This window comes from Tursiops truncatus, chromosome 1 (assembly GCF_011762595.2).
Source record: "Tursiops truncatus isolate mTurTru1 chromosome 1, mTurTru1.mat.Y, whole genome shotgun sequence".
Lineage (NCBI taxonomy): Eukaryota > Metazoa > Chordata > Mammalia > Artiodactyla > Delphinidae > Tursiops > Tursiops truncatus.
This window is the reverse complement of record NC_047034.1, coordinates 170,888,194-170,912,847: the sequence shown is the minus strand read 5'-3', so window position 1 is coordinate 170,912,847 and position 24,654 is coordinate 170,888,194. Positions and strand designations below refer to the sequence as shown.

General features: G+C 52.2%; 1 protein-coding gene across 1 annotated transcript in view; it reads left to right on the top strand.

Moving 5' to 3' along the window:
- Positions 1-19,694, top strand: part of LOC117308018 (protein-arginine deiminase type-4-like) — a 69,236-nt gene extending 49,542 nt beyond the window's left edge. The window contains 14 exon segments of the mRNA XM_033839063.1: positions 659-725; positions 2,265-2,332; positions 3,793-3,907; positions 5,332-5,457; positions 6,951-7,123; positions 7,646-7,882; positions 9,747-9,846; positions 12,604-12,688; positions 15,525-15,666; positions 15,917-16,019; positions 16,857-16,927; positions 17,473-17,488; positions 17,491-17,597; positions 19,461-19,694. Coding sequence (XP_033694954.1) covers positions 659-725; positions 2,265-2,332; positions 3,793-3,907; positions 5,332-5,457; positions 6,951-7,123; positions 7,646-7,882; positions 9,747-9,846; positions 12,604-12,688; positions 15,525-15,666; positions 15,917-16,019; positions 16,857-16,927; positions 17,473-17,488; positions 17,491-17,597; positions 19,461-19,694 — 1,644 coding nt within the window.
- Positions 19,695-24,654: the final 4,960 nt, after the last annotated feature.

Genomic DNA, 24,654 nt, shown 5'->3' with positions numbered 1-24,654 from the left:
AGACCACATATGTATGTTAGAAAGACCCACTGGCTGCAGTGTAGTGAGTCAGTTACATCTAGGCAGCAGACTGGGGGCAGGGCAACCAGTCAGGAGGCTGATGCTGTGGTCTAGATGCAAAGTGACAGTGGGTGTGACACTTCCCTGGATTCCCACTATCTGCAGTACAGGTCGAGACACCTCAGGGCGACCCTCAGGAGCTCCCCTTCTTCTGGTGGCAGCTCTTTGGTTTTGCTTTGGGGAACTCCCCTCCGTCATCTTGCTTAGAAGTGTGGTTCCTGACACTCTGCCCTCCTCTGGCCAGGCGGGGCCAATCAGATGGGTTCTTCCTGGATTTTTAACCTTGGGCAGTGGGAGTTGGTGTTGCCACTCTCCCTCCAATGCCTCTTCCACCACATCCCCATCTGCTGAACTCCTGACACCATGCAGGCAGAGGAAGTCGCTGCCTCCCTGGTCTCCCAAAGGACCCTCTTCTGTACATCATAGTCACCTGAGTGTTTTGCTCCCCTTCCGCTCCCACCAGCTGGGGTGTTCCTAACAGGCTGGGAGCCTGATCCTTGTCTCCTCAGCACCCTGCTCTGAGCTGGAACATAGCAGGCCAGTTAGTGTTTGTTGAATGACTAAGGGAAATCATCAGTGGTTGGCTTCTGTCCTATAGGTTCAGATTTCATACTATGGACCCGAGACCACTCCAGCTGAAGCCCTGCTCTACATCACCGGGGTCGGTAAGTGACGCCAGGGACCTTGGAGCACCACCCCTCTCCCTCCACACACACACCCATGCAAGGCATCTCTCCAGGAGAAACTACACCCTGAAGCTTACTTTAGACTGAGCAGAGAAAAGGATAATTTCTAACCAGTCATGCATCTGGTAGTTCATAAGTATTCCTTCCCCAGTCAGTGAACCCAGAATGGAGCTGGGGAGAGAGGGCGTTTGCAGGAAGCTTCAATTACGTCTCAATATTTTATTTCTCAGCTTAGGAAGTGGTACGTGGATTTTCAACATACGCATCTCTATACCTTTTTGAAACCTCAAATATTTATGAGAAAAAATAGATGATGAGACTGTTTTATGCAATAATATAGACGAGTGTTCCCCAAATTCTATTATTTACATCCCATCTTCACCATTTGTGCCACATCAGTGATCTGCTTGTACTCGTATTTATTTATTCTTCTTCTTTAAATAAAGTACATTTTTAACTTGACCTCATCTGGGACAATAGTATCATAATATTATTATTACTATTTAAACATACATTAAATATATGAACAGCATGTGAAAGCTCCAGGTTTCTTTTCATTAATGAATTTCATTCATTTATTTCATTAATACACATTTTCATAATAACTATTATTATTGTTGTTGTTATTATTATATAGCACTTACTCTATGCCAGGCAGGGTGCCAAGACTTTACATTTAAATCTTACAACAATCCAATGAAATTGGCACTATCATTACCACATTTTACAGATGAAGAAACTGAGGTACAAGAGGTAAAGGGACTTGCCCAAGATTCCACAGCTGGTTAGCAAAGGAGCCAGGAAGTCCTGGCCACCAAGCGCTATGCTCTATGGCCCAACATCAATACATGGCTACGGATATGTTTAAAATGTCCTCTAGGTCAATCTCATTCTGTGAGCTCACGGGGTCGCTACACAATGTCATCGGAATGACCATAGAGTCATGCGCTCTGATGAGAGGGGAAGGATTCAGAAGCAAACATATGCTTTCTCAGCCATGCCGTTTGGACAGAGCAGGGTATGTTTGGGGCTGTGGCTAGTCCCCAGTGCAGTCACGGTACACAGAACGAAGAGCCAGGTGGGGTTGGAATAACCACTGTGTCCCCTACCCCAAAGTCACTGGGGCTGGAGTTGGGGCCAGAGGCCTTTGAGAGCCTGGCAAGGTGTCCGTGCAGGGGCTTCGTACCATACATCCATTGGGGTGGCCGGGAACTCTTTCTGAGACCCCTGGGGATGGCCAGACATGCAGGGTCTGGTTGGCATCACAGCTGTGGCAGGTCCTCCATGAGAGCAGAATGTGTGTGGTTAGAAGCCCCGGCTCTGCTGTCAGAATTGCAGCCAGACTTCTTCTTGGGAGACATGGGGGTGTCTTAGAACCTGTGTCTCCTCTGAACCAGTGAGAAAGAAGCCTTTGCGCAGATAGGTCTCCTGGGGAAAGGATTGTCCATCTGGGACCAGACTGAGTGCTCCCACCTTGCACCCTCACTATCCCTCTCCTCTTACTCCCCGGGATTTCAGAAATCTCCTTGAGCGCGGACTTCACTCGCACTGCCAAAATGAAGTCCACCGGAGGCAGGAAGGACCAGGTATGGCTCGACCTTGTCCGGCGCCCCAAATGCTCCCGTAACTCCACTGGCTTCTCCTAGCCCGCCCCCTGGTGGTGATGAGGTGAACAGCGGTCTGTCTCACGTATCCATGTTAATAGTAAACGAAACAAATTTAAGAAGAACAGGAAAAAAAAGAAAATTAAAATCACGAATACCATTACCGTTTTGGTTTACATAGGTCCCATCTATTCTACAAAACTAGATTTTCATGATTGTGGGTTCAGAGAATGTGTTGTCCCACAAACTGGAAACTAGACTCACCCAGTTCATGCACAGCAGAGAGAAAATTTGCAGGCAGGTCTCAACTCTGGCTCAAAAATTCCCTATACTATGGGGAATTCCATGGCGGTCCAATGGTTAGGACTCCACACTTTCACTGCAGGGGGCACGGGTTCGATTCCTGGTCAGGGAAATACGATCCCGCAAGCGCAAAGCGCAGCCAAAAAAAAAAAAATCCCCTATACTAGACTTTAGCTACTGGTGGGAGAGGTTCACATGAGGTGAATAATAAAGAAAAGAGGCAGGGGATAGAGGAGGGAAGGAGCCAGGTGGGGAGAGGGAATGTATGTTGCAGAAATATAGGGTGATGTCGTACGCAGGTGATGAATCGCCTTAACTGGGGTCCATGGATAAGCCTCAGGGTGTCCCTGAAACCCCAAAGCTGCCTGCACATTTTTGTGCTGGTGTGCACTGTATTTTATTTATTTATCATTTTGGCCACACCGCGTGGCTTGCCAGATAGTATTTCCCCAGCCAGGGGTCGAACCCGTGCCCCCTGCAGTGAAAGCACCGAGTCCTAACTGGACCACCAGGGAATTCTCCATATGCTGGTGTGCACTTTAAGATGATATGACCTGTCAAAAATTAATATCCCTTTGTGGGGTCAGTCAAAAGTGGGGGGAAGAATTACAGCTCTGGGAGTGGAATTCATCCTTGGGTCCCTCCCAAAACACAGTCATTCCCCGGGGGAGAATGCTCTCCTACCAACAGAAGATGTCATCACTATTAGAGTCCTGCTGGGAGGGGCTGCTCAATTTGCTTTCATCTTTGGGCAGACAGTAACCAACTGCTAAGAATAGTGCCCACACTTTGGTGAAGGAGTAATTAAGAGTTCTCAGAAGAGGAGCTATTTAGATTTGAGTCTAGACACAAATATTTAGCGCAGTTTGGTTTGCTAATCCAACAGTTTTTAAAAACTGTTGAAATCAATTTTACTGTCTTGGACTCCTTTTTTTAAGTGGATGAGTGGAATTTGTTTATGACTTTTGGGGCAGGCAAAAATCCACTCTTGGGACCAAAACATTACCTGATGTGGGAACAAAATGTGTAAATCACAAAAGGCTATCGAGGTGCTAGGGCAAGGTAGCTGGGCTTTCCCAGGAGTTGGAGGGACATACACAGGTTCCTAAGTGTGCCCCATCTCTGCTGGGTGTCCACAGAGGACCTGGACCTGGGGCCCTCATGGGCGGGGCGCCATCTTGCTAGTGAACTGTGACAGAGACAATCCCAAATCTTCCACTGTGGACTGCAAGGATGACCAGCTTGACAGCAAAGGTAAAGACCCCCCAAGAACCAATGGGAATAGAGCATTGCCTTTTTGTGAAGCCTTTTGTCCTGAGCCTTGTAACAGCCCTCAGAAACCAGGGTTATTGGAAGCATGTTCTTTTTAGCATGAATGTTATGCAGGTGAAGGAATGGACAGGGGTCCTGAGAGGGCAAGTAACCTGCCCAAGGTCACACAGCAGCCAGGGAAGAGCTGGGAGCAACGCTCAGTCTCCCAATGCCTCCTCCAGGGCCCAATTTCCATCCCCAGCCCATTAACCAACCCAAACTTCTGCTCTTGGGTCAAACCTGGGGCCCAAAATAATTCAAAATGAAAGCCTGACTAGAGCCCCAAATTCATGCCAAAGCAGCCCTGAGCCCCTGCCATAGGCTGGGCACTGCTCGGACCAGTTCAGAATTCTTAACTCATTTGATCCTTCAGCTCAAGTTTCAGAAGTATGTATGGTCCTCACCCCCACTTTACAGATGGAAAAACTGAGGTATGGGGAAGTTAAGCAATTTGCTCTGGGTCACACAGCTAGTAAGTCACAGGCTCAGGATTTGAACCCACGCATCCCAACACCAGGGCAGGTTTAGGGGCACAAGTTGGGCGCAGGGTCCCTGCTGGCACACCTCTGAGGCATGGCCAGGGTGGAAGACCTGCACTGGAGGAGGGCGCCGAGGGGGGCAGGATTATTTGGCCAGGGCAGCAGCTGCCGCCTTCCTGGGGAGTTGCTAGAATGGCCTAGAAATGGATGCATTTTAAAGTCGCATGGAGTTGGCCTGGCCTGATGCCAGGGAGCAGCCTCTACACGCTGCCTGGCACACAGTAATAACCAACCAGCCCGGGCGTTATAATATGCACTTTACACATATGACTGCACCCTTCCCTCCGTGTGGGCTCTGCGCTCAGCCCTGTGTATTTACGAGGAAGCAGAGGGACGGAGAGCTGCAATACCTCCCCAAGCCCACAGACATCCAGGGTTCAAACCCCGCCCACTCCAGTGCCCTTGACCACGTGACTCTTGTCCAGCCTCTGACTCTCGTCCATCTTCAATCTCCCCAAGCCTTTGCCGGCCACTATTCAGGTTGGCTCACTTCCCACGCAGGCCCCGGGGAGAAACCTTTCCACTCATTCACCCCACAAATAATTATTGAGCACCTGCCTTGTGCTAGGCATTGCTCTAGATGCTTCTCGGAGCTGGGAACAGAGCAACAAACAAGATAAATGTGATTTCCGCTTTGGCCAGCTTACATCCTAAGTTCATCCTAGTGGGAGAGGACCAAAACCTTGAATTCCTTTAATTCTAAAATGAAAAATATTGTTTAAATACTGGAAAGAGCATAAGGAAAATAAAGCAGGTGATGTAGTCTTGGGTGGGGGGGCGTAGTAGTCTCAGGGGCCTGCGTCTCAGGCCATGCCCTTCTCATTCCAGACCTGAAGGACATGTCCTTGGTGACCCTGAGCACGAAGACCCCCAGGGACTTCAGCAAGCACCAGCTGGTGCTCCATGTGGCCAAGTCTGAGATGGATAAAGTCAGGTGTTTCGAGCCAATGGTGAGTCGCCCTTGGCCGTCACCTTGGTGTTCCCTTCCCATCCCAGCCAATGGGACTCAGCCCCTTCACACACACTTCAGTGAATAATTCCCGAGCACCTACCCTGTGCCAGGTTCTAAGAACTGAGGATGCAGCAGTAAGCACGATGGACATCTCTGCCCACTGCCTTGTAGAAAGGGCACAGACAAAATGCAGCAAACAAGGTGATGTCTGGTGCTGGGTGAGCACTGAGAAGGAAAGGACCTCCCTCCCAAGGACTGTTGTAGCTGTTCTTTGTGTGTCTGTCTCTGTCACACACACACACACACACACACACACACACACACACAGGACTGTTGTTTACAGAGGTTTTTGAATCCAAGCTGACTGCACATCATAACGGTAATAATTTGTTCTCCAACAACCTGGTGATCAGAGACATCAGTAACTTCTCAGCAGCTTGCGAGCACCTGCCACTGAGTGTCGGGCTCAGTTCTAGGCAGAGAACAAAACAAAGTCTCTGCCCTCATGTCACTTTCATCTTAGCGGGTTGAGAGCAATGATATGTAAAATCATTAAGTAAAGTGTCTAGTGCCTCAGACGGCATTAAATGCTACACAGAGGGATGCAACAGCGAAGAGGAAGAGAATGAGGGGTGTGGGGAAGGGGGGCCAGGGAAGGCTTCCCCCAGAAGGTGTCATTGAGCAGACAGAGGTGTGGGAACACCCAGGGGAAGGACACTCCTGGCAGAGGGAACCACAGGTGCAAAGGCCCTGAGGTGGGATGTGCCCATGGGCTTGAGGAATGTAGGGAGGCTGGCTCCGCTGGAGTGCATAATGCAAGGGTTAAGCGGGGGTGGGGGGATGAGGGTGGAGAAGAAAGGCCAGAGGGGAAGGGGCTGGGTCAGGGAGGCAGGAAATGACTGTGGCTTCTAGTCTGTGGGAGGTGGGGGCCCATCTGAGGGCTGTGCAGAGGCGCAACTTGATCTGACTTCCATTCAAACCTCAGCGATTAGACTGACATTGGTTTGGCCACAAACCAACTCCTTGCCTCTATGGAGGTATCACCTCCTCCAGGAAGCCTTCCCTGACCTCCCAGAACTTACTACTATCTGTAATTTTGACTGTCTTTGCTCCTCCCTACTTACCCAGGAGATTGTGCACTCCCTGGGGACCAGGACAGTGACTGTCACCCTGGTCTTTCCAGGTGTCAGCTGAGAGCAGGTGATAGGGAGTGAATGGATGGATGAATGAATGAATGAACTATAACGTATATTGGACTTTCTGCAAAGTTGTGAATGACTCAGGCACCCTCATCGCTCCATTCCTGGACCTCCATCGGGAGGGCGAGGGCGGGGCCTTTAGTCCCTTCCTCCTAAGGGGAGGCTCCTGCCAGATCCCGCTGTGAGGGATCCTTAGTGGGGAGATGCCACGGCCTTGGGAAGGCCTCACACACCAAGAAGACAAGGTCTCAGAAGTAGGGACGCAGACCTGAGCCTCCCCTGCTCTCTCCCAGCAGACAAACAGCCTTCCAGGTACGGGATGATCCTGGGGCCACGGCACCCCTTTCACCCTCTGGAGCTCCAGGGTGGCCATCACAGCACAGACTTCTATGTGGAGGGCCTGGCTTCCCCAGACGCCAGCTTCCCAGGGCTTGTTTCCCTCAATGTCTCCCTGCTGCACATAATAACTGTGATATGTAATAATTTGTCCCCTCAGAGGGCAGCCTGTGAGTCTTCTGCACCGGAAACCCCTGGGCACTCATTTAAAATGCACGTTCTGGGCCAGCCTCTGAACTGCTGGGTCTCGACTCTGGGGACGGGACGGGGCCCAGCTGTGTTTTCACAAGTTGCCGGGGGAGGCTCCTGCAGTCTGAGAGCCCCTGCTAACCATGCGGGGTCACAGGGGGACCTTCCCCTCTCCTCTTCCCATTGCTTTGGGGCAGAAGGGGTGAGAATGTAACCCCATGGTCAGGACGCAGGCTGGAAGCCAGCAAGGCCTGGGTTCGAATCCAGATGGCGTGACCTTGAGCTCTGACCTCCTCATTCTGTCTCCTCCTCGGTGGAAGGCTGCCCACTAGCTCCCCTCCTGGGTTGTTACCAGAGTGTAGCGAGCTATGCTTGCTAAGAGCAGAGACACAGGGTGAGCTGCGGTCTCTGTCCAGGCTCCAGGTGCCTTGGAGCACCCACCGTGCCCCTCCCCTCCTCCATCCAGCCCTGAGGTCCTGCTCCATCCCTAGAGACACCCCAGGGGGTCCAGTTTGCCCCCTCAAGGCCAGCCAAGGCCACTGGCTGCTGAATCAAGGGCACTGAGGAGGTTGTTTTTTCTGTTCTTTTTAGGTTATTTGCAAATGAGGATTTCCTAAAGTCAGTGGCTGCTCTGGCCAAGAAAGCCAGGTGCAGGCTGACGGTCTGTGCCAAGGAGGAGAGCATGAATGACCGGTGGATGCAGGTGCGTGGCCCGGGCACACAGGAGGCGCATCCCTGAGGGTCAAGGGACACGGGGACCTGGGCTCCTAGGGCTCGGCCGAGCACCTGGCTGGTCACCCTTCCTCAGACAGGCGGGGAGTTAGGAGCCTCTGAGGGTCCTCACAGACGGAGGGCTCAGGCAAGTGACTCCACTGACATCTACTGTGGACACGTCATACCCGCCGTGGTCACCAAGATGACCACCTTCCTGCTTGAAAACTCTCAGACAACTTCAGGAAATTGAGGAAATGCTGCAAAGCTCAGGGGGCTGGAGCTCAACCATTCCCCCTAGCAGCCTCCCTCCAAGCCAGCCTTCCCGGGCTCGGCCACCAGGCCAGGCCACACCCCTGCTCCAGCACTTTCCATGGCTCCCATCTCCTCCTTCTCAGCTTGCCTCTCAATCTGGCTGTCCCACACCGGCCACACTGGATCACCATTCCGTCTCTGTGCCAGGCTCCCCCTCCACCCCGTCGTGCCATGAGCCCCCTGAGGGCAGAGAGGGAGTCTCATTCAGCTCAGCACCGAGAACCTGGCATTGGGTGGTGCTAGTGGGCAGTTGGCGGGCTGACCGAGCCTCCGTGCCTCTCCTTCCATGCTGCACGCCCTGCTCCCACCCCATCCCATAGCCCTGTTCCTTCTCTCCAGCCGCCCTCCCCATTCCCACCCCCACGTCCAAATCAGTCCCGTCCAATCCCAGCTCGAATCCCCTCCGTAAATGTCCTCAATCCTTCCAGCGGGAATTCATTCCTCTTTCTTCTAAACCTCCAAATAATACCCTCTCTTCCTTTCTCATCCTTCCATCTGTGTTAAATCAGGTTGAACCAGAAGAAATGGCTGATATGCCGCCATTTTTTACCTCCAAGAATGGCAATTTCGGATGGTTCAGCTAATAGTGATGTGTCCAAGATCACGCCTGCCTGCTAAAATACAGGCAGGATGTGTACCCCATTCATTTCTGCACCCTCCCCGTCTCTGCCCCATGGGCTCGGCCGGGGCCTCACCTGCCCTCCTTTGGGGCGGAGCTACTGCTGCTCTTTCTCTCTCTTTTTTTTTTTTTTTTTGCGGTACGGGGGGCCTCTCACTCTTGTGGCCTCTCCCGTTGCGGAGCACAGGCTCCAGACGCGCAGGCGGCCATGGCTCACGGGCCCAGCCGCTCCGTGGCACATGGGATCTTCCCAGACCGGGGTACGAACCCGTGCCCCCTGCATCGGCAGGTGGACTCTCAACCACTGCGCCACCAGGAAAGCCCTCTTTCTCTTTTTTTAAAATTAATTTTGACTGGAGTATTGTTGCTTTACAATGTTGTGTTAGTTTCTGCTGTACAGCAAAGTGAATCAGTTACACATATACACATGTCTTCTCTTTCTTAGATTCCCTTCCCTTTTAGGTCACCACAGAGCATTGAGTAGAGTTCCCTGTGCTATAAAGTAGGTTCTTTTTAAGAACTCTCCTCTGACCCGTCCCAACTGAATCAGGAGTCCCTCCTCCGTGTTCCCGAAGACCCCTCACCTCCCTCCCATCACCTCCTAGCACCGGGTGGTGAGTGCCCAGCTCCTGGATCCCCCCTTGAGGACAGGCTCGTACACCATGGGTCTCTGGCATCTGGCCGGGCACTTACCAGGAGCGAGAGTGAAGGGCACACCATTGATTCCACTACACGTTTGTTCAAATACAGTATAGTAAGCTCTGCTTTCCCGGAGCCCCTCCTCTGGAGTTGAATGTCCCACGTGCATTTGCCCTTGACGGCAAGGGGGAGCGTGTGGATGGTTCTACACCCCCATCCCTGCGCTGGGGGTTGAAACCCAGGCAGCGCACGTAACAGCCTCCCCTGCACTCTCTCTTCACAGGATGAGATGGAGATCGGCTACATCCAAGCCCCACACAAAACGCTGCCCGTGGTCTTTGCCTCCCCAAGGAACAGAGGCCTGAAGGATTTCCCCATCCAATGCATGCGGGGATGGGCACCAGCGCTGAAACCCTTGCCTTGAGGCCTCCTTCCTCCTTTTCTGTCTCCCACCCCCGCCTGCTGCTGAGCATCCTGCAGGTGTGCGTCCTACCCAAGCAGCCCCCACACACGTGGCCGGGGCGTCCTACCCAAGCAGCCACCACACAGGTGGCCGGGGCGTCCTACCCAAGCAGCCAGCACACAGGTGGCTGCGGGGCATTTTTGTGATGTGATGAGATCTGGCTCTTCCCTTCCCAGAGCCCTTTCTGGCCATGAGCTCACTTTGTCCTCAGGAAAACCCTGCCGAGGACATTAGTCCTCTCCATAGATGCTCTTGGGGCTTCCCTGGCAGTCCAGTGGATTAGACTTCACGCTCCCACTGCAGGGGGCACGGATTCGATCCCTGGTCGGAGAGCTAAGATCCCACATACTGTGCAATGCGGCCAAAAAAAAAAAAAAAAGATGCTCTTGCTGGAAGGTGAGGGTAGGGCCAGGACCAGAACCTTCCCCAATGTCCAGCTGGAGGCTCTGTCTTTTGGGTGGGAGGCCGGTCTTTGGGGGGCTCCCTCTGGGACATGGGGATGTTCAGGATCAGAGTGGTCACTTCCTCGGTGTGACTTTGTCAGCCAAGGTCTCTACGTGTGTTTGGGGGGTGGGGCGAGGGTGACATATTAGTGAGTCATGCTTGACTAACCTGGCAGTTTCGGGCAAACTCAGCAAAGAACAATAATAATAATAGTAATAATAATGGTTACATTTAGTGAGCCCGCGTTCTGTGGCATTCAAAGGGCTAAATTCTTACATGAGCGGACTCATTTAATCTAACAACCTCTAAGGTAGATGCTATCACTAGACCCATTTTTTTTTTTTTTTTGCGGTACACGGGCCTCTCACTGTTGTGGCTTCTCCCGTTGCGGAGCACAGGCTCCGGACGTGCAGGCTCAGCGGCCATGGATCACGGGCCCAGCCGCTCCGCGGCATGTGGGATCTTCCCGGACCGGGGTACGAACCCGTGTCCCCTGCATCGGCAGGCGGACTCTCAACCACTGCGCCACCAGGGAATCCCTAGACCCATTTTATAGATGAAGAAACTGAGGCTCAGAGAGGTGAAGCAGCTTTCCTGAAGTCACACAAAAAGAGAGTGAAGCTAGAATTCAAACTGGGCCATGAGCACCCTGCTTCCTGCTTTCCCAGTAAGACCCCAGGCCTGCGATCTGAGCCTGGACAGCCCCCTAACCTCAGGCACCAGGGAAAACAAAGGAAAGAGTGCGGGGTGCAAGGTTTGCTGTGGTGAATGGCTTTCCAAGGAGCACCCTGTGCCCCAAGGGGAAAGGAAGCAGCCCTGCCCACGCAGGAGGCTTTGAAAAGAAACTTGAGTTTAACTCGCTTGTTCTCCTGTGCTGAGTGGTGACAATGAGGGGATTTAGTTGGGGTCACTGGTGTCTCTCTGCCACAGAATCAGGTTAATCCTGTTTCAGGAGCAGCAGGATGAATTTGCCAGCTGTGCTGAGACTTTGGCCCTTCTCGCTGATTTCAGTCCTATTGTGTTCCATGGCCATGTCTCCAAGAGTGAGGAAGGCTAGGCTCTCTGATGTCACAAGCCAGGTGCCAGGCAGACAGACAGACACCGCAGCACAGGTGTCCTCACCCAACCCACAGACAGCCTCGGAAGAGGGGGGCTGCGACGGTCTCTTAGCCACTCTCGTCTGGGGTATTCAAATCACTCAGGAAAAGAATTGGGATCAAAGTCAAACTCCTCGAAAAGGGAACCCTCTTGCACTGCTGGTGGGAATGTAAATTGATGCAGCCACTGTGGAGAACAGTATGGAGTTTCCTTAAAAAACTACAACTAGAACTACCATACGACCCAGCAATCCCACTACTGGGCATATACCCTGAGAAAACCATAATTCAAAAAGAGTCATGTACCACAATGTTCATTGCAGCTCTATTTACAATAGCCAGGACATGGAAGCAACCTAAGTGTCCATCGACAGATGAATGGATAAAGCAGATGTGGTACATATATACAATGGAATATTACTCAGCCATAAAAAGAAATGAAATTGAGTTATCTGTAGTGAGGTGGATGGACCTAGAGTCTGTCATACAGAGTGAAGTAAGTCAGAAAGAGAAAAACAAATACCGTATGCTAACACATATATATGGAATCTAAAAAACAAACAAAAAAAAGGTTCTGAAGAACCTAGGGGCAGGACAGGAATAAAGACGAAGACATAGAGTATGGACTTGAGGATATGGGGAGGGAAAGGGTAAGCTGGGACGAAGTGAGAGAGTGGCATGAACATACATACACTACCAAACATAAAATAGAGAGCTAGTGGGAAGCAGCCGCATAGCACAGGGAGATCAGCTCCGTGCTTTGTGACCACCTAGAGGGGTGGGATAGGGAGGGTGGGAGGGAGGGAGATGCAAGAGGGAGGAGATATGGGGATATATGTATAGCTGATTCACTTTGTTATAAAGCAGAAACTAACACACCATTGTAAAGCAATTACACTCCAATAAAGATGTTAAAAAAAAAAAGTCAAACTCCTCGCCAGGTAACGGCCCCATCTGCTTCTCCAACCCCGTCATGGGCCACTTTCCCTGTCCCTCACCTGGCTCCAGCCCCACTGGCCTCCTTCCTGTTCTTCAAATGTACCCAACTTGTGCTTGCCCCAGGGCCTTTTCATATGCTGTTCCCGCTTCCTCGTTAGCTTCCCGGTTCACATGTCTGGCTGCTTCTCCACCTTCAGGTCTCAGCTTCAATGCCCTCCTTAGTGAGGCCATCCTGGTACTGAAGGACACATCCACGCCCCTGGCATTCTCCACTGTAGCACTGCTGGTTCCTTCTGTTATAAATCACCGGACTGTTTACTTTCCAACCTCTGTCTCCCTGCTAGACTGGAAGCACCACAAGGGCACGCCTGGGCCATAGTGCCCATCACTGTACACCAGGCACTTAGCATGCGGCTTACACATGGTGAGTGTTCTCCCACAAGACAACATCAGTACATTTTAAACCGGTCGGTGGAACACCAGTAGCACTTGCCATAAGTAGAAGCATTGAACCTTGAAGTTAAACAGAATGAAGACAAAAGAGTGCTGTTAAATCCAGCTCCACACAAATGACTGCAGAAACTCCGAACCAGGTTCCACCCTCCGCTTGTTAAGACGGGAGGTTAGCGGGTGTTAAGGGTGGATTTGCATCACCCGCTCTGGGACTTTCATCTTTGATGAACCAGAGAGACTGGAGGAGAACTTGGACGCATTCTAAGCCTGTGCTGGAATCTGTAGCGAGTAGCACATGCGAGCATCTCCTGCACATCTTGCTCTGGGTCGGGGGGCCCTTCTCCAGACCATGGATACCCCTTCATTCGCCTGCAGAAATCCAAGCCTGCAGCCTAGGTAGCTTTCTTCTCATGGCGACAGCCAGGGCAGTGACTTGGATGAATTTGCTATTCATTCATCAAATGTTCTTTGAGCACATACTCTGTGCCCAGCCCTGTTCTAGGCACTTGGAATCTATTGGTGAGCAATGCCAAGGCCCCTGCCCTCATGGAGCTGACATTCTAGCCCAGAGAGATTGACAAGGAACAATATGTTTAATGAATAAATACATTACATTATATGTTGGGAGGTGAAATCAAGTACTACAGAAAAAGAAAGAGCAGAATCAAGGGGCTCACAGGTGCCAGAGTGGTGGGGGGACTGGATTGCAATTTTAAATAAAATGGTCAGGGGAGGCCTCTTTGAGAAGCTGACACTGGAGCAAAAACAGGAAAGAGGTGAAGAAGTTGACTCTGTAGATATCTTGGTGAAGAGTGTTCTGGGCGGTGGAACAGCCAGTGCAAAGGCCCTGAGGCAGGGCATGCCTGGCATGTTCACAGAATAGTGAGGAGGCCCGAAGGGGTGGAGCTGAGTGAGCAAGAGGCAAAGTGGTAGGAGAGGCAGAGAGGTGACGGGGATGAGGTGTAGTGGGGAGACGGATCCTGTGAGCTTCTTGGCCATCGTAAAGCCGTTTAGAATCTGAGAAACTGGGGAATCATTGCAGAGTCTTAAACAGAGGATGATTATGACCTGATTGATGTTATTAAAGAGAACCTCTGGCTGCCCACTGAGAATGGACGGCAGCGGGGCAAGGGTGGGAGCAGGGAGAGTGGGGATGAAGCTGGTGCTGTAACTGGAAAGATGATGGGGTTGCAGACCAGGGGAGCAGGGGAGGGGGTGAGAAACAGCCAGATTTGGGACATGTTTTGAGGACAGAGCCAATGGGATTTCCTGATGCTGTGAGGGAGAGACAAGCCTAGATGACTTCAGGTTTTGACCCTTGTGAGTGGCAGGTGTCATCCCTTGAGATGGGAGGACTGGGGGAGGAACAGGGAACAAGGAGCTGGGAAGCGGGGATCAGCAGTTCTGCTTGGGGCAAATGTGAGATATTTAGTCAACATCCAAGTCAGACATTGTGCCACATGTACGGCGTTTGGGAGGGAAATACAGACTGAGATATAAACGTGGGCATGGTCAGCACATGGATGGTATTTCATGAGACTGGGTGAGATCGTCAAAGGAGGGAGTGAATCAAGGACTAGGTCTGGGGCCCCCAGTGCACAGGAGGCTGAGAGGGAGCAATGGCCGAAGCGAAGTGCAGAAAGTGTGGGAGGGACATGAGGGTGACCAGCTGACTCGGATGCTAATGGACAAGGAAGCCTGGGCACTGCCCTTGGGTTTAGCTGTGTGACCACGAAGACCTCGAGGGAGCAGTGTTGACGGCCCAGCCGGGGAGGAAGTCAGGTTGGCATGGGTTTTAGAGAGAAAGGGACGATTTGGAAATGATGGTTTTTAGACTTATGCTATCACAGACCTCCTTGAGACTAGTCATCTTCCCAGAAAAATGCACCCAAGCTCACTATTTGGAATCTCTTTTCAGGGAGTCTGTGGCCCCTATGAAGCCCCAGGGTACAGACGGTCGACTTGTAGGAAGCCGAGTTATAGGTGCAGTAAGTAGACCGAATGATGGCTCCTCAAATGTGGCCTAATCCCCAGAAGCAGATGCTGTCTTACATGGCAACAGGGGCTTTGCAGATGTGATTAAGTTAGGGATTTTGAGATGGGGATTCTCAGGATCTGGGTGGGCTCTATGTAATCACAGCGCTCCTTGTGAGAGGGAGGAAGGTGGGTTGCGGTGGGAAAATGCATGTGATGACAGCAACAGAGGTTGGAGTGACGGGCATTGAAGAGATGGAAGAAGAGGCGACCAGCCAACGTGGCCACTAGAAGCTGAAAAAGGAAAGAAGATGGATTCTCTGCCGGAGCCTCCAAAGGGAACCAACATGCCACCCCTTGATTTTAGCCCAGTGAAACTGATTTCAGACTTCTGACCTCAGAACCGTAAGAGACAAATGTGTGTTGTTCGAAGCCACGAATTGGGTTACAGCAGCAGCTGGAAACTAATACAGGGATGAGAGGTGTGTTACCTGCCCGGTCTTCTCATGAAGATGGAGATGTAATAAAAAAAAAAAAAAGGTATCCCAGGGTCTTGAATCCCTTCCCTGAAGGAGAACCTTGACCCCTTCGCCAAGTCCCAGTCCCGAAGAGACTTCCTTGCTAATCCCCACCTTTGTTGGCTCCCCCACCCCCATCTCCCCATAACACTCCTTTAACCCCGCGTTGGCAGCAAGGAAAGCCAGGAGACGCACAAGGACCTGCAGGATTTCCTCAGTGCCCAGCAGGTGCAGGCCCCTGTGAAACTCTACTCCGACTGGCTGGCTGTGGGCCACGTGGATGAGTTCCTGAGCTTCGTTCCAGTGCACAAGAAGGTGCAGTCCGGGGGGCTCCCTGGAGGAAGCCACATGCCTTCTTCTTGGGTTTCCAAACACAGCTCTGCCTCTGCCTGGGGGTGACTGACCTTACCTTCCTGACTCTGTTTTTCCCTCACCCCCAGGAGGGGGCATGTAACAGGCGGCCTGCCCAGGTCCAAACCCACACTCCCCGTACCCCCAGCAGAGCCTTCCTCCTTAGGAGACCCAGGGCAAAGCTGACCTCTGACCCCAGGGTTTCTGCCTCCAGGGCTTCTGGCTGCTCCTGGCCAGCCCCAGGTCCTGCTACAAACTGTTCCAGGAGCGAATGAAGGAAGGCCATGGGGAGGCTCTGCTGTTCCAAGGGGTCAAGAGTAAGATGGCTGTGCCTGTTCTTTTACCTGGGAAACTTCCTCTGCCTTCACATGGTCTCCTATTGCCAGACGGAATCATTCAGGCAACAGACATCTGAGTAGCCACTGAGCACCAGGCTTTGTGCTAAGTGCTGGGGATGCTGTATGAACAGGGCAGAATAGCTCCCTGCCCTCAGGACCCAGAGTCCAGGGCAAAGTGAGTCAAGGAAACAACTAAACACAGGGGCATTGAGGGGTGTCTGAGAGGAGCTCAAGGAAGGCTTCCTGGAGGAGGCGAAGATCAAGCATGAGCGTGAGAGATGAGCAGGAGTTGGCCAGGCAAACGGGGCAGTGGGATGGAAGGAAGAGAGATATTCCAGACAGAAGGAACAGCAAAGGCACAGAGGCAGGAGAACGCAAGATGTGTTTGAGGACCTGAAAAAAGTTCAGCCTGGGTGGAGCACAGAATGAAATACTTTTTTCAGTGAAATCCACAGACACTGGTCAGAGTCAGAGGTTGAAGTCACCGTGGCTAAGAGTTTTCACCTAATATCTGTATATGTCCTGTAGCATCAGGCAATGGTCAGACCTCTGATTGCCCCTCCAGAAACGGGATCCCTTTGGAGATAAGAGAATTTAAGGGAGCGAAGTTAAAACTCTTAATGAGAACTTACCCTGATAGATTATTTTATTAAAGTCATCTGCCTCCCAGATGCTCATAATAAACCTATATTTTAGGAATCATTGCTGCCCCCATTTTATAGATGGGAAAACTGAGCCCCGACTAGACCTGCTGGGAAGAGCAAAATGGACCTCTGAATTCATCTGCTTTTTTTCTTTTCTTTTTCTCCATGACAGACAAAACCCAGCAGAAAATAAAGGACATTCTGTCAAACGAGAAACTGAGAGAACATAATTCATATGTGGAGGTACTAGCCTGGCTGCCCAGGAGATGCCATATCCCGGGCAGACCCGACACTCCCACCCCCACCTCCAGCCCCCTTCCCTGTGGTTAGAGGCCCAAGGCAGAGCCTTCCACGGGCTCAGTGATGAACAGCCCTGGGATTTGGGTCAATGTGTGTGTGAGAGAGAGAAAGAGAGAGAGGAGACCTTGGTCACCACTACAGGAATACACACAAGGTGATGCACGGAGGAGAGAGAATTGACAAAGCTGGAGCTGGAGAAAGATGGGGGAAACTCTCAGAAACAGAGGGACAGAGGCAGGAGAGAGGCCAAGCGTTGGAGTGACTGGAAAGGCAGGGACACAGAAGCAGAAAAGAGAGCCAGAGGGACTGAGCAGAGGGAGGGAAGGAGGGAGGAAAAGGAGGTGCCCATCACCGCCTTCCTGACCCTGTCCGTGGTCCTTCCCCTGGCCGGGCCTCAGCCCCACCTGCCCCTCCCCAACGGCAGTCCGCGCCCCGCCCCGTGCTAGCCCCGCCCCGCCCACCGCCGTCCCCTCCTCCCGCCCCCCCAGAAATGCATCGACTGGAACAGGAGCTGGGCGTGAAGGAAGGGGACATCGTGGACATCCCCCAGCTCTTCAAGCTCCAGAAAGGCTTCAAAGGGACCCTCAAGGTGGAAGCCTTTTTCCCAAACATGGTGAGGAAGTGACCTTCTGAGTAGCCTTAAGTCAGAGAGGCCAGCTGGGCACTGGGTCCAGGAGGCTTGGTTGGCTCCTCACCCGTTGGGGTTTGCACGGCCCTATCCGCCTTACAGAGGCTTTAGGCAACCACCTGGGGGTCAAAGACTATCATCGCCCCCACTTTACAGATGATGCCCAGGGAGACCAGGTCCCTGGCAAGAGGTGGGATTCAGAGCCTGGGGTCTGGCTGAACTGCCCCCTGTGGACTTTCGGTGGCAGGTGAGGTAGGAATGGGGCAGGTTCTGGGGGGCGGAGACAAGCAACAAGCAAGATGCTCTCAGGTCGAATTAAGTACCATGAAGGGAATAAAGGTGGGGCACCTTTTCAGACTGGTCCAGGAAGGCCTCTCTGAGGAGGTTAGGCTGGCACTGCCTGGCTAAGTGGGATTCACCTGTCTGAAGGGTGAACTTGAGGGAGATCCACTTTTGTCGAGAACTTTTAACTGACCCCAGCACCATCTTGAAGTCACCTGGTATATATTTCCCGTCCCTCTGCCCTCTTGCTGTGTCTCTTCCAAGAATAGCCAAAGGCCAGGCAGAAACCTCACCCAATTCTACTGGGGTCCTTCAGCCCCCTCTCCCGCTGCAGCTGCGGATTACAGTTCAGGGAAGAGCCTGTAGTCCCTGGCACAGTGGTCTTCAAACTGGGTTCTCCAGGGCCCTGGGGTTCCAAGGTAGGACCTCAAATGCAGTGGTTTAGATTTTGTCTGTTTCATGCACTGAAGTGCTGCAGAAGATTTTGTTTAGAATAAAGCTTCCTTGGCTAAAATGAGACAGGAGGGGGCACCCTCCTCTTAACCCCTGGAATAAAATTGGCCCCAAGCATTTCATGTTTTCTCCAGTTTAGCCCAGCCAGGCAAGAAAGCTGATGCTGACAGATGGGGGATGAGGCATCTCAGATGAAGTAATCAGCTATGCTGAGGGCCGACTTCGTTCCTCCACTGTGCGCGGCTCCAGAGGGAGCTGGAGCCTGAGCCATGACTCTCCCAGGAGCCCCGTGATGGGCGGTGGGGGCGTGGGCCTGGGCATGGAACAGGCGGAGAAATGAGGAGTGCCAGGCACTTGGCATGGGCTACATCTGAGCGGTGAGATGCCCCTTCGGTGACTCGTAAGCCCTGGAGACTGACTCCGTGCTTACCACGAGCTGGCACAGACTCTGCATACAGGTTCTTCTCCAATTGTCACAGCAATGGAAATGTGTTTGGGTTCTCTTTGCTGATGGGGCCCAGAGAGGCGAAGTGACTTGCCTAAGGCCACACAGCTATATAATAGTAGTGCTGGGATTCAAATCCATGTTGGCCTGGAGCCCAAATCCTCATCCTTTCACCTCACCAGGCCACCTCCCAATATAACGGAGGAAACATAGTCACTTACATAAGGTATAACATATGGAAGGTGCCCCAAAATAGGTAGTCACTTATTCACCAGATCATATCAACAGATATTTATTAAGTGCCTACTCTGTGCCAGGCACTGTGCTGGGAGCTATGGAAACACAGAGGAGGATGACTAACTCACCGGCAGCTTCACGGAGGCGGTGGTACTTGAGCTGGGCCTTGAGTAATCGAGTTTGCCACGGGGTGGCCGTGGGGAAGGAGAGAGCAGTGTTAAGAATGTGGACCCCGGAGTTCGACGGATTTGAGTAGAAGTCCTAGACTCGCTGGGTGGCCTTAAGTAGCTCACGTTACCGGCCTGGGCCTCAGTTTGCTCATCTGTGAAGTGGGGCTGTTATTTCCAAAGGTCAGAAGAGGAAGGGGGCGCTCAGATGGTGCCGCAGGCTGCACGCTGCTGCCCCTGACCTGGGCTCCCGCTTCTTTGCAGGTGAACATGCTGGTGCTGGGGAAGCACCTGGGCATCCCCAAGCCCTTCGGGCCCATCATCAACAGCCGCTGTTGCCTGGAGGAGAAGGTGCGGTCCCTGCTGGAGCCTCTGGGCCTCCACTGCACCTTCATCGATGACTTCTACACCTACCACGTTCAGCAGGGGAATGTGCACTGCGGCACCAACGTGTGCCGGCAGCCCTTCTCCTTCAAGTGGTGGTGCATGGTGCCCTGAGCCCATTCTGCGCCCCCGTCCCCCCGTCCCCGGAAGATCCTGGCCAGAGGCTCTGGTCCCCTGCAGTGAGGCACAGCAAGAGCTCTTGGGGACATTTTGGCTCCCGGGGAGGGGTGGAGGATCACCCTCTGGGCAGTGGCTTGATTCCTTCCCCTGTGCCCCAGCCCCTGAAATCCTCACCGAGGACCCCAACATGGTCATGGCATTGAAAACTCACTTCTGCTGTGAGAAGCTGCAATGACTTTTTTTTTTCTGCAGTACGCAGGCCTCTCACTGCTGTGGCCTCTCCCGTTGCAGAGCACAGTCTCCGGACGCGCAGGCTCAGCAGCCATGGCTCACAGGCCCAGCCGCTCCGCGGCATGTGGGATCCTCCCGGACCGGGGCACGAACCCACGTCCGCTGCATCAGCAGGCGGACTCTCAACCACTGCGCCACCAGGGAAGCCCCTGCAATGACGTTTTACAGTCACTTTGTATGGGAGGTCAAGCTAATGCTCCTGGCGTTCATTCATTTATTCATTCACTCACTGTCATGGTCGAATTGAATATTACAAACGTGAAGGTTCGACCGGGATACATTGAAGGCCAACATTCCTGCGTATGTCTTTCTTTCCCGGGCATACATTGGGTCTATAAAATTTTCTATGATCTGAGCCTAGTTGATTCTAATCTTCCCAAGGAGCCTCTGAGGGAGACTGAGGGGGGAGGAGGAGGGCTGAGCCCCCCTAGGGGTGCAGCACATCCCCAGAGCTGCACTGAAGTCAGTTTCCAAACAGCCAGCCAGGTGAACTGCCTGAGGTGTACAGATGCTCATTTGATTATTTGCTTTAATGTGTGTGTATGTTAACTGCACTCCTCTGTATTTCAGGATTAAAAAAATAAAGTTATAAAAAGTTGACTGGATCACAGGGACACTCGGCAGGAAAGAGCAGCAGAGATGAAGTCGTGGCAGCCTCAGGCTTTGGATACCACAGAGCGATATTTATCAGGTTCGAGGGCAAAGGTGCAGCCTGATTCCTGGTCACATTGTCCTTTGGAAAAAAGGCAACAGACATGGAATGCAAGAACCCAAGGGGGACAGGAGAACTGACTGTCGTTTCAAACACGCAAACGTTTCAGACATCAGCAAATTCTCATTGTCTCTCCCATTTGTCATTTCCGTTCCACCAGCTAGAAAGCCCTGCAAAGCAGAGTCTTGTCCCTCTTGTTTTCTGCTGTGCCACACTCCGTCTAGCTGGACGTGGCGCAGAACAGGAGTCATGGGTTTCGTGGAGTGAGGTTGGTAGTCCCCCCTGTGTCCTTTTCATATGTTTTCTTTTATGGCCCTGACATTAGGACGTAAGATTCCCCTGAAGAAAATAAAACTTGATGACTTGAGGTCTTGATGATTGAGGCCAGATTTTGGCTCCATAGAGCCTGAGATGCTCAGAAAACACCCAGAGATGCTGTTTTCAGGTGGGTCGTGGAGAACATGATGGTGGAAAAAGATGGTCATCCGGAGTGTCTGCCCTCACACAGACTGAGGAGAAAGGGATCCATAAACCCGGTCACCATGTGCTTCTTTCTCTGAAGAGCATCAGCTCCCCCCACCCCCACCCCGCTTGGAATTTGCGGAGGCAGAAGATGCACAAGTGTTTCTTGTGGACAGAAGGGGGCCGTGCACAAGGGGAAGCTGGTGTGAGGTTGTCCCCAGACCTGACCAATAGGGCAGCCTGGAGCAGTGAATGAGCTCAGTGGACAAAAGCGGAAGCCCTTGCCAGATTCCTGGAGCTGCAGAAGGCTGGAGAGATGAGCTGACGGCTAAAGCGGCCCTTGCATCCGCTAAGTGCAAGCGAGCCTCCTCCAACCGCTCATGGGGGTTGCGGGGCATCAGTAAAGGAGCCAGGGGAGCCCGAGTGAGAGACAGCACCCGTTTAAGTCCTGCCAGCCCCGTAGAGCATCTTGTGATGGCGCTCAGGAGCAAGAACTTTCCTGCTCCTCCCTCCCTCCCTCACACCCATCTCCCCTCCCTTCTCCTGCAATCACGTTAGTTTTCTGCAGCTGCTCTAACAAATTACCACAAACTCGGTGGCTTAAAACAACAGAAATTTATCCTCTCACAGTTCTAGAGGCCAGAAGCCCAGAACCAGATTCACTGGGCTGACATCAGGATGTCCGCAAGGCCGGACCCCTTCCGGAGCCCTAGGGGAGAATCCATCCTTTGCCTCTTCCAGCTTCTGGTGGCTGTCGGCATGCCTCGGCGGGTGGCTGCATCGCTCCGGTCTCTGCCTGTGTGGTCGTTGCCTTCTCCTTCTGTGTATGTCACTCCCTTTGCTTCTCTTATAAAGACACTGGTGATGGCATTTACGGCCCACCCAGATAATCCAGGATAATCTTAGCTCAAAAATTCTTAGTCACATCTGCAATCTTAGTCACAACTGCAAGGACTCTTTCTATATGAGATAACACAGGTTCCAGGGATTAGGGCCTTGATATCTTTCGGGGGCTATTATTCAACCTACTACCAGTTAGGAACCACCACTTGCCAGCTGGACAGATAGAAGGGGAAGAAAGAAGCCAAGCATCCCCTTTCCAGAGTTCTAAGTTTTGCAGCTGCATTAAATCCTAACGGGAAAGACTTAACTTTTTAAAAATTGAAATATAATTGACATATACGTTGTGTAAGTTTAAGGTGTACAAACGTGTTGACTTGATACATTTATATGTTGCAATACGATGACCACTGTAGTGTTAGCTGATACCTCTATCCCATCACATAATTATCACCTTTTTGGGGGAGGATAGATTTAATTTCATAAAAGCAAATTAAGGGGTTTTCTTTTGTGTGGGATTCAACTTTCAAACCTCTGAATTGAGATTGTTTGGTGACTGTTTTATGTCTGGTTCCCGGAAACAGATTCTGCCCACAGGAGGTTTCTGGGCCGGGGGTGGGGTGGGGGGAATGGTGGGAGGGTGCTCTTAGGAACCATAGGTGGGAGGGAGTCTGGGGGGCAGTGGGAGACGATGAACTGGGATGTAGTGACCACAAAGGTTTTGGGAAGTCCCCTGGCGTGCTCTGGGGCTGGGCCCTCAGAGTTGTCCTGAATTAAGACAAGCAGCCTGCCCTTTGTCTCCCCACATTGGATGTCGCTGCCCCCAAGGAGGGACTGTAACCTTGGGAATTGGCAGTAGACGATTCCAGGAAAGGGACTTGCTGTGAGCAGCCGGAAGCCAACACTCATAGCAGCTGGGGAATTAATGCCTCCGCCCTGAAGAGGGGGTCAGGTGGCATACCATAATGTCCACCAGTGACCCAAAGTGACCATGGGAGTTGATTATCTCAGGAAACGTCACTGAGGAACTGAGGGAGGACTTCCTACACTGAGTCAGCATGTGAGGAAACATGGGAATCCATGTAAAAATTGCCTTATGGTTACAAACCCCTCGCTTCATTGGAGAGACCTGGGGAAGCCCACTGGGTTATCTTTTGTGGGGACTGGGGGTCATTTAGTCATTTGGGCCACAAAAACTTATTGAGTACCTACTACGTCCAGGACTCTTGTGGATGCTGGAGAATCAGTGGTGAACAGGAATCCCCCTAGAGGGGGTGCAGGACCTGCTCTAGATCCCTCCAAGCCCCTCTCATGCCCTGAGGGTTCTCCATGCACCAGGCCGAGGGTGCCCCTCCCCACTATACTCAGAGCCCCGCACAAAGCAGGGCTGCCCAAAGGTGGGAGAGACAGAACTCCCATGCTCCTCTGCTCCAGAACCCTGAGCCCAGCCCTCTCGACCTCTCCCAAGTCAGACCATCCCTTTCCTCCAGCCGGGCTCTGGCTGGCTTGTGTGTGAGCAGATGGGTGGGTGGGTGCGGGTGAGCCATTTGGGGTGAGAGCATACACATGATGGGCTCCTCCTACCAGAGGGGCAGTTAGGGTCTTCCTGGCCACCCCCTGCCTCCAAGAGCCCCCAAAAAAGCCACTCCTGCAGTTATGTTGCATGCTTAAAGCCTCCAAGGAGGGCTAGTTTTCTTTTTAATCTCGAATTCACCAAGCCTGACTCACCGGCAGCCTTCACATGGTACCCGACTTATGTCCCCCAGGGAGTTACACACAGGTTACTCATCACAGCATCGTATGCCAGGGCAAAAGACTGAACACAAACGCTTATATATGATTGCACAGCCTTCCTCAGAATACTACACAGCCATAACAAAGGCTCAGGATGCTTTTTACCTACTGATACGAAGAACTTCTCTCTGAGTTATAAATACAATGAAGTGAACAAAGCGAGGTACGGAATACTATGCAGAATATATATTACCATTTATGTAAATGCAAGAAAGGGGGGAGGAGATAGGTTCATGTTGGCCTGGTGACGCATAACATTTATTTGGAAAGACTTAGAAGAACCTGATGCCTCTGGCTGCCTGCACGTAAGGGAACTGAGTGGGTGAGAGACAGGAGGAGGGAAACTGTTGCTAAGCCCCTTTTGAACTTGGACCCATGAATGTCATAGCTATTCACGAATAACTATAAGCCACACTTAAAACATAAAATGAACAGTTTTAAAGTTAGCTGGTAAGCCTCATGGGCTGGAACAGGTGTTCTCATTTCTTTGCTCAGTGAACTCAGCAGAGATGGGGAGCAGCTGGTGATGCGCTCAGCGGGGCTCTTTCATCCATTCATTCCACCAATACCTGCCCGGCCCCTGCTGGGAGCTGGTGACACAGCTATGGTCAAGGATCCCCCTAATCACCTGGGGAGGGGGGGGCAGCTTCCTGGACCACACCCCAGGAATTTGCAACTTTAAGAAGTCCCCAGGGCTTCCCTGGTGGCGCAGTGGTTGAGAGTCCACCTGCCGATACAGGGGACACGGGTTCGTGCCCCAGTCTGGGAAGATCCCACATGCCGCGGAGTGGCTGGGCCCGTGAGCCATGGCCGCTGAGCCTGCGCGTCCGGAGTCTGTGCTCGCAGCGGAAGAGG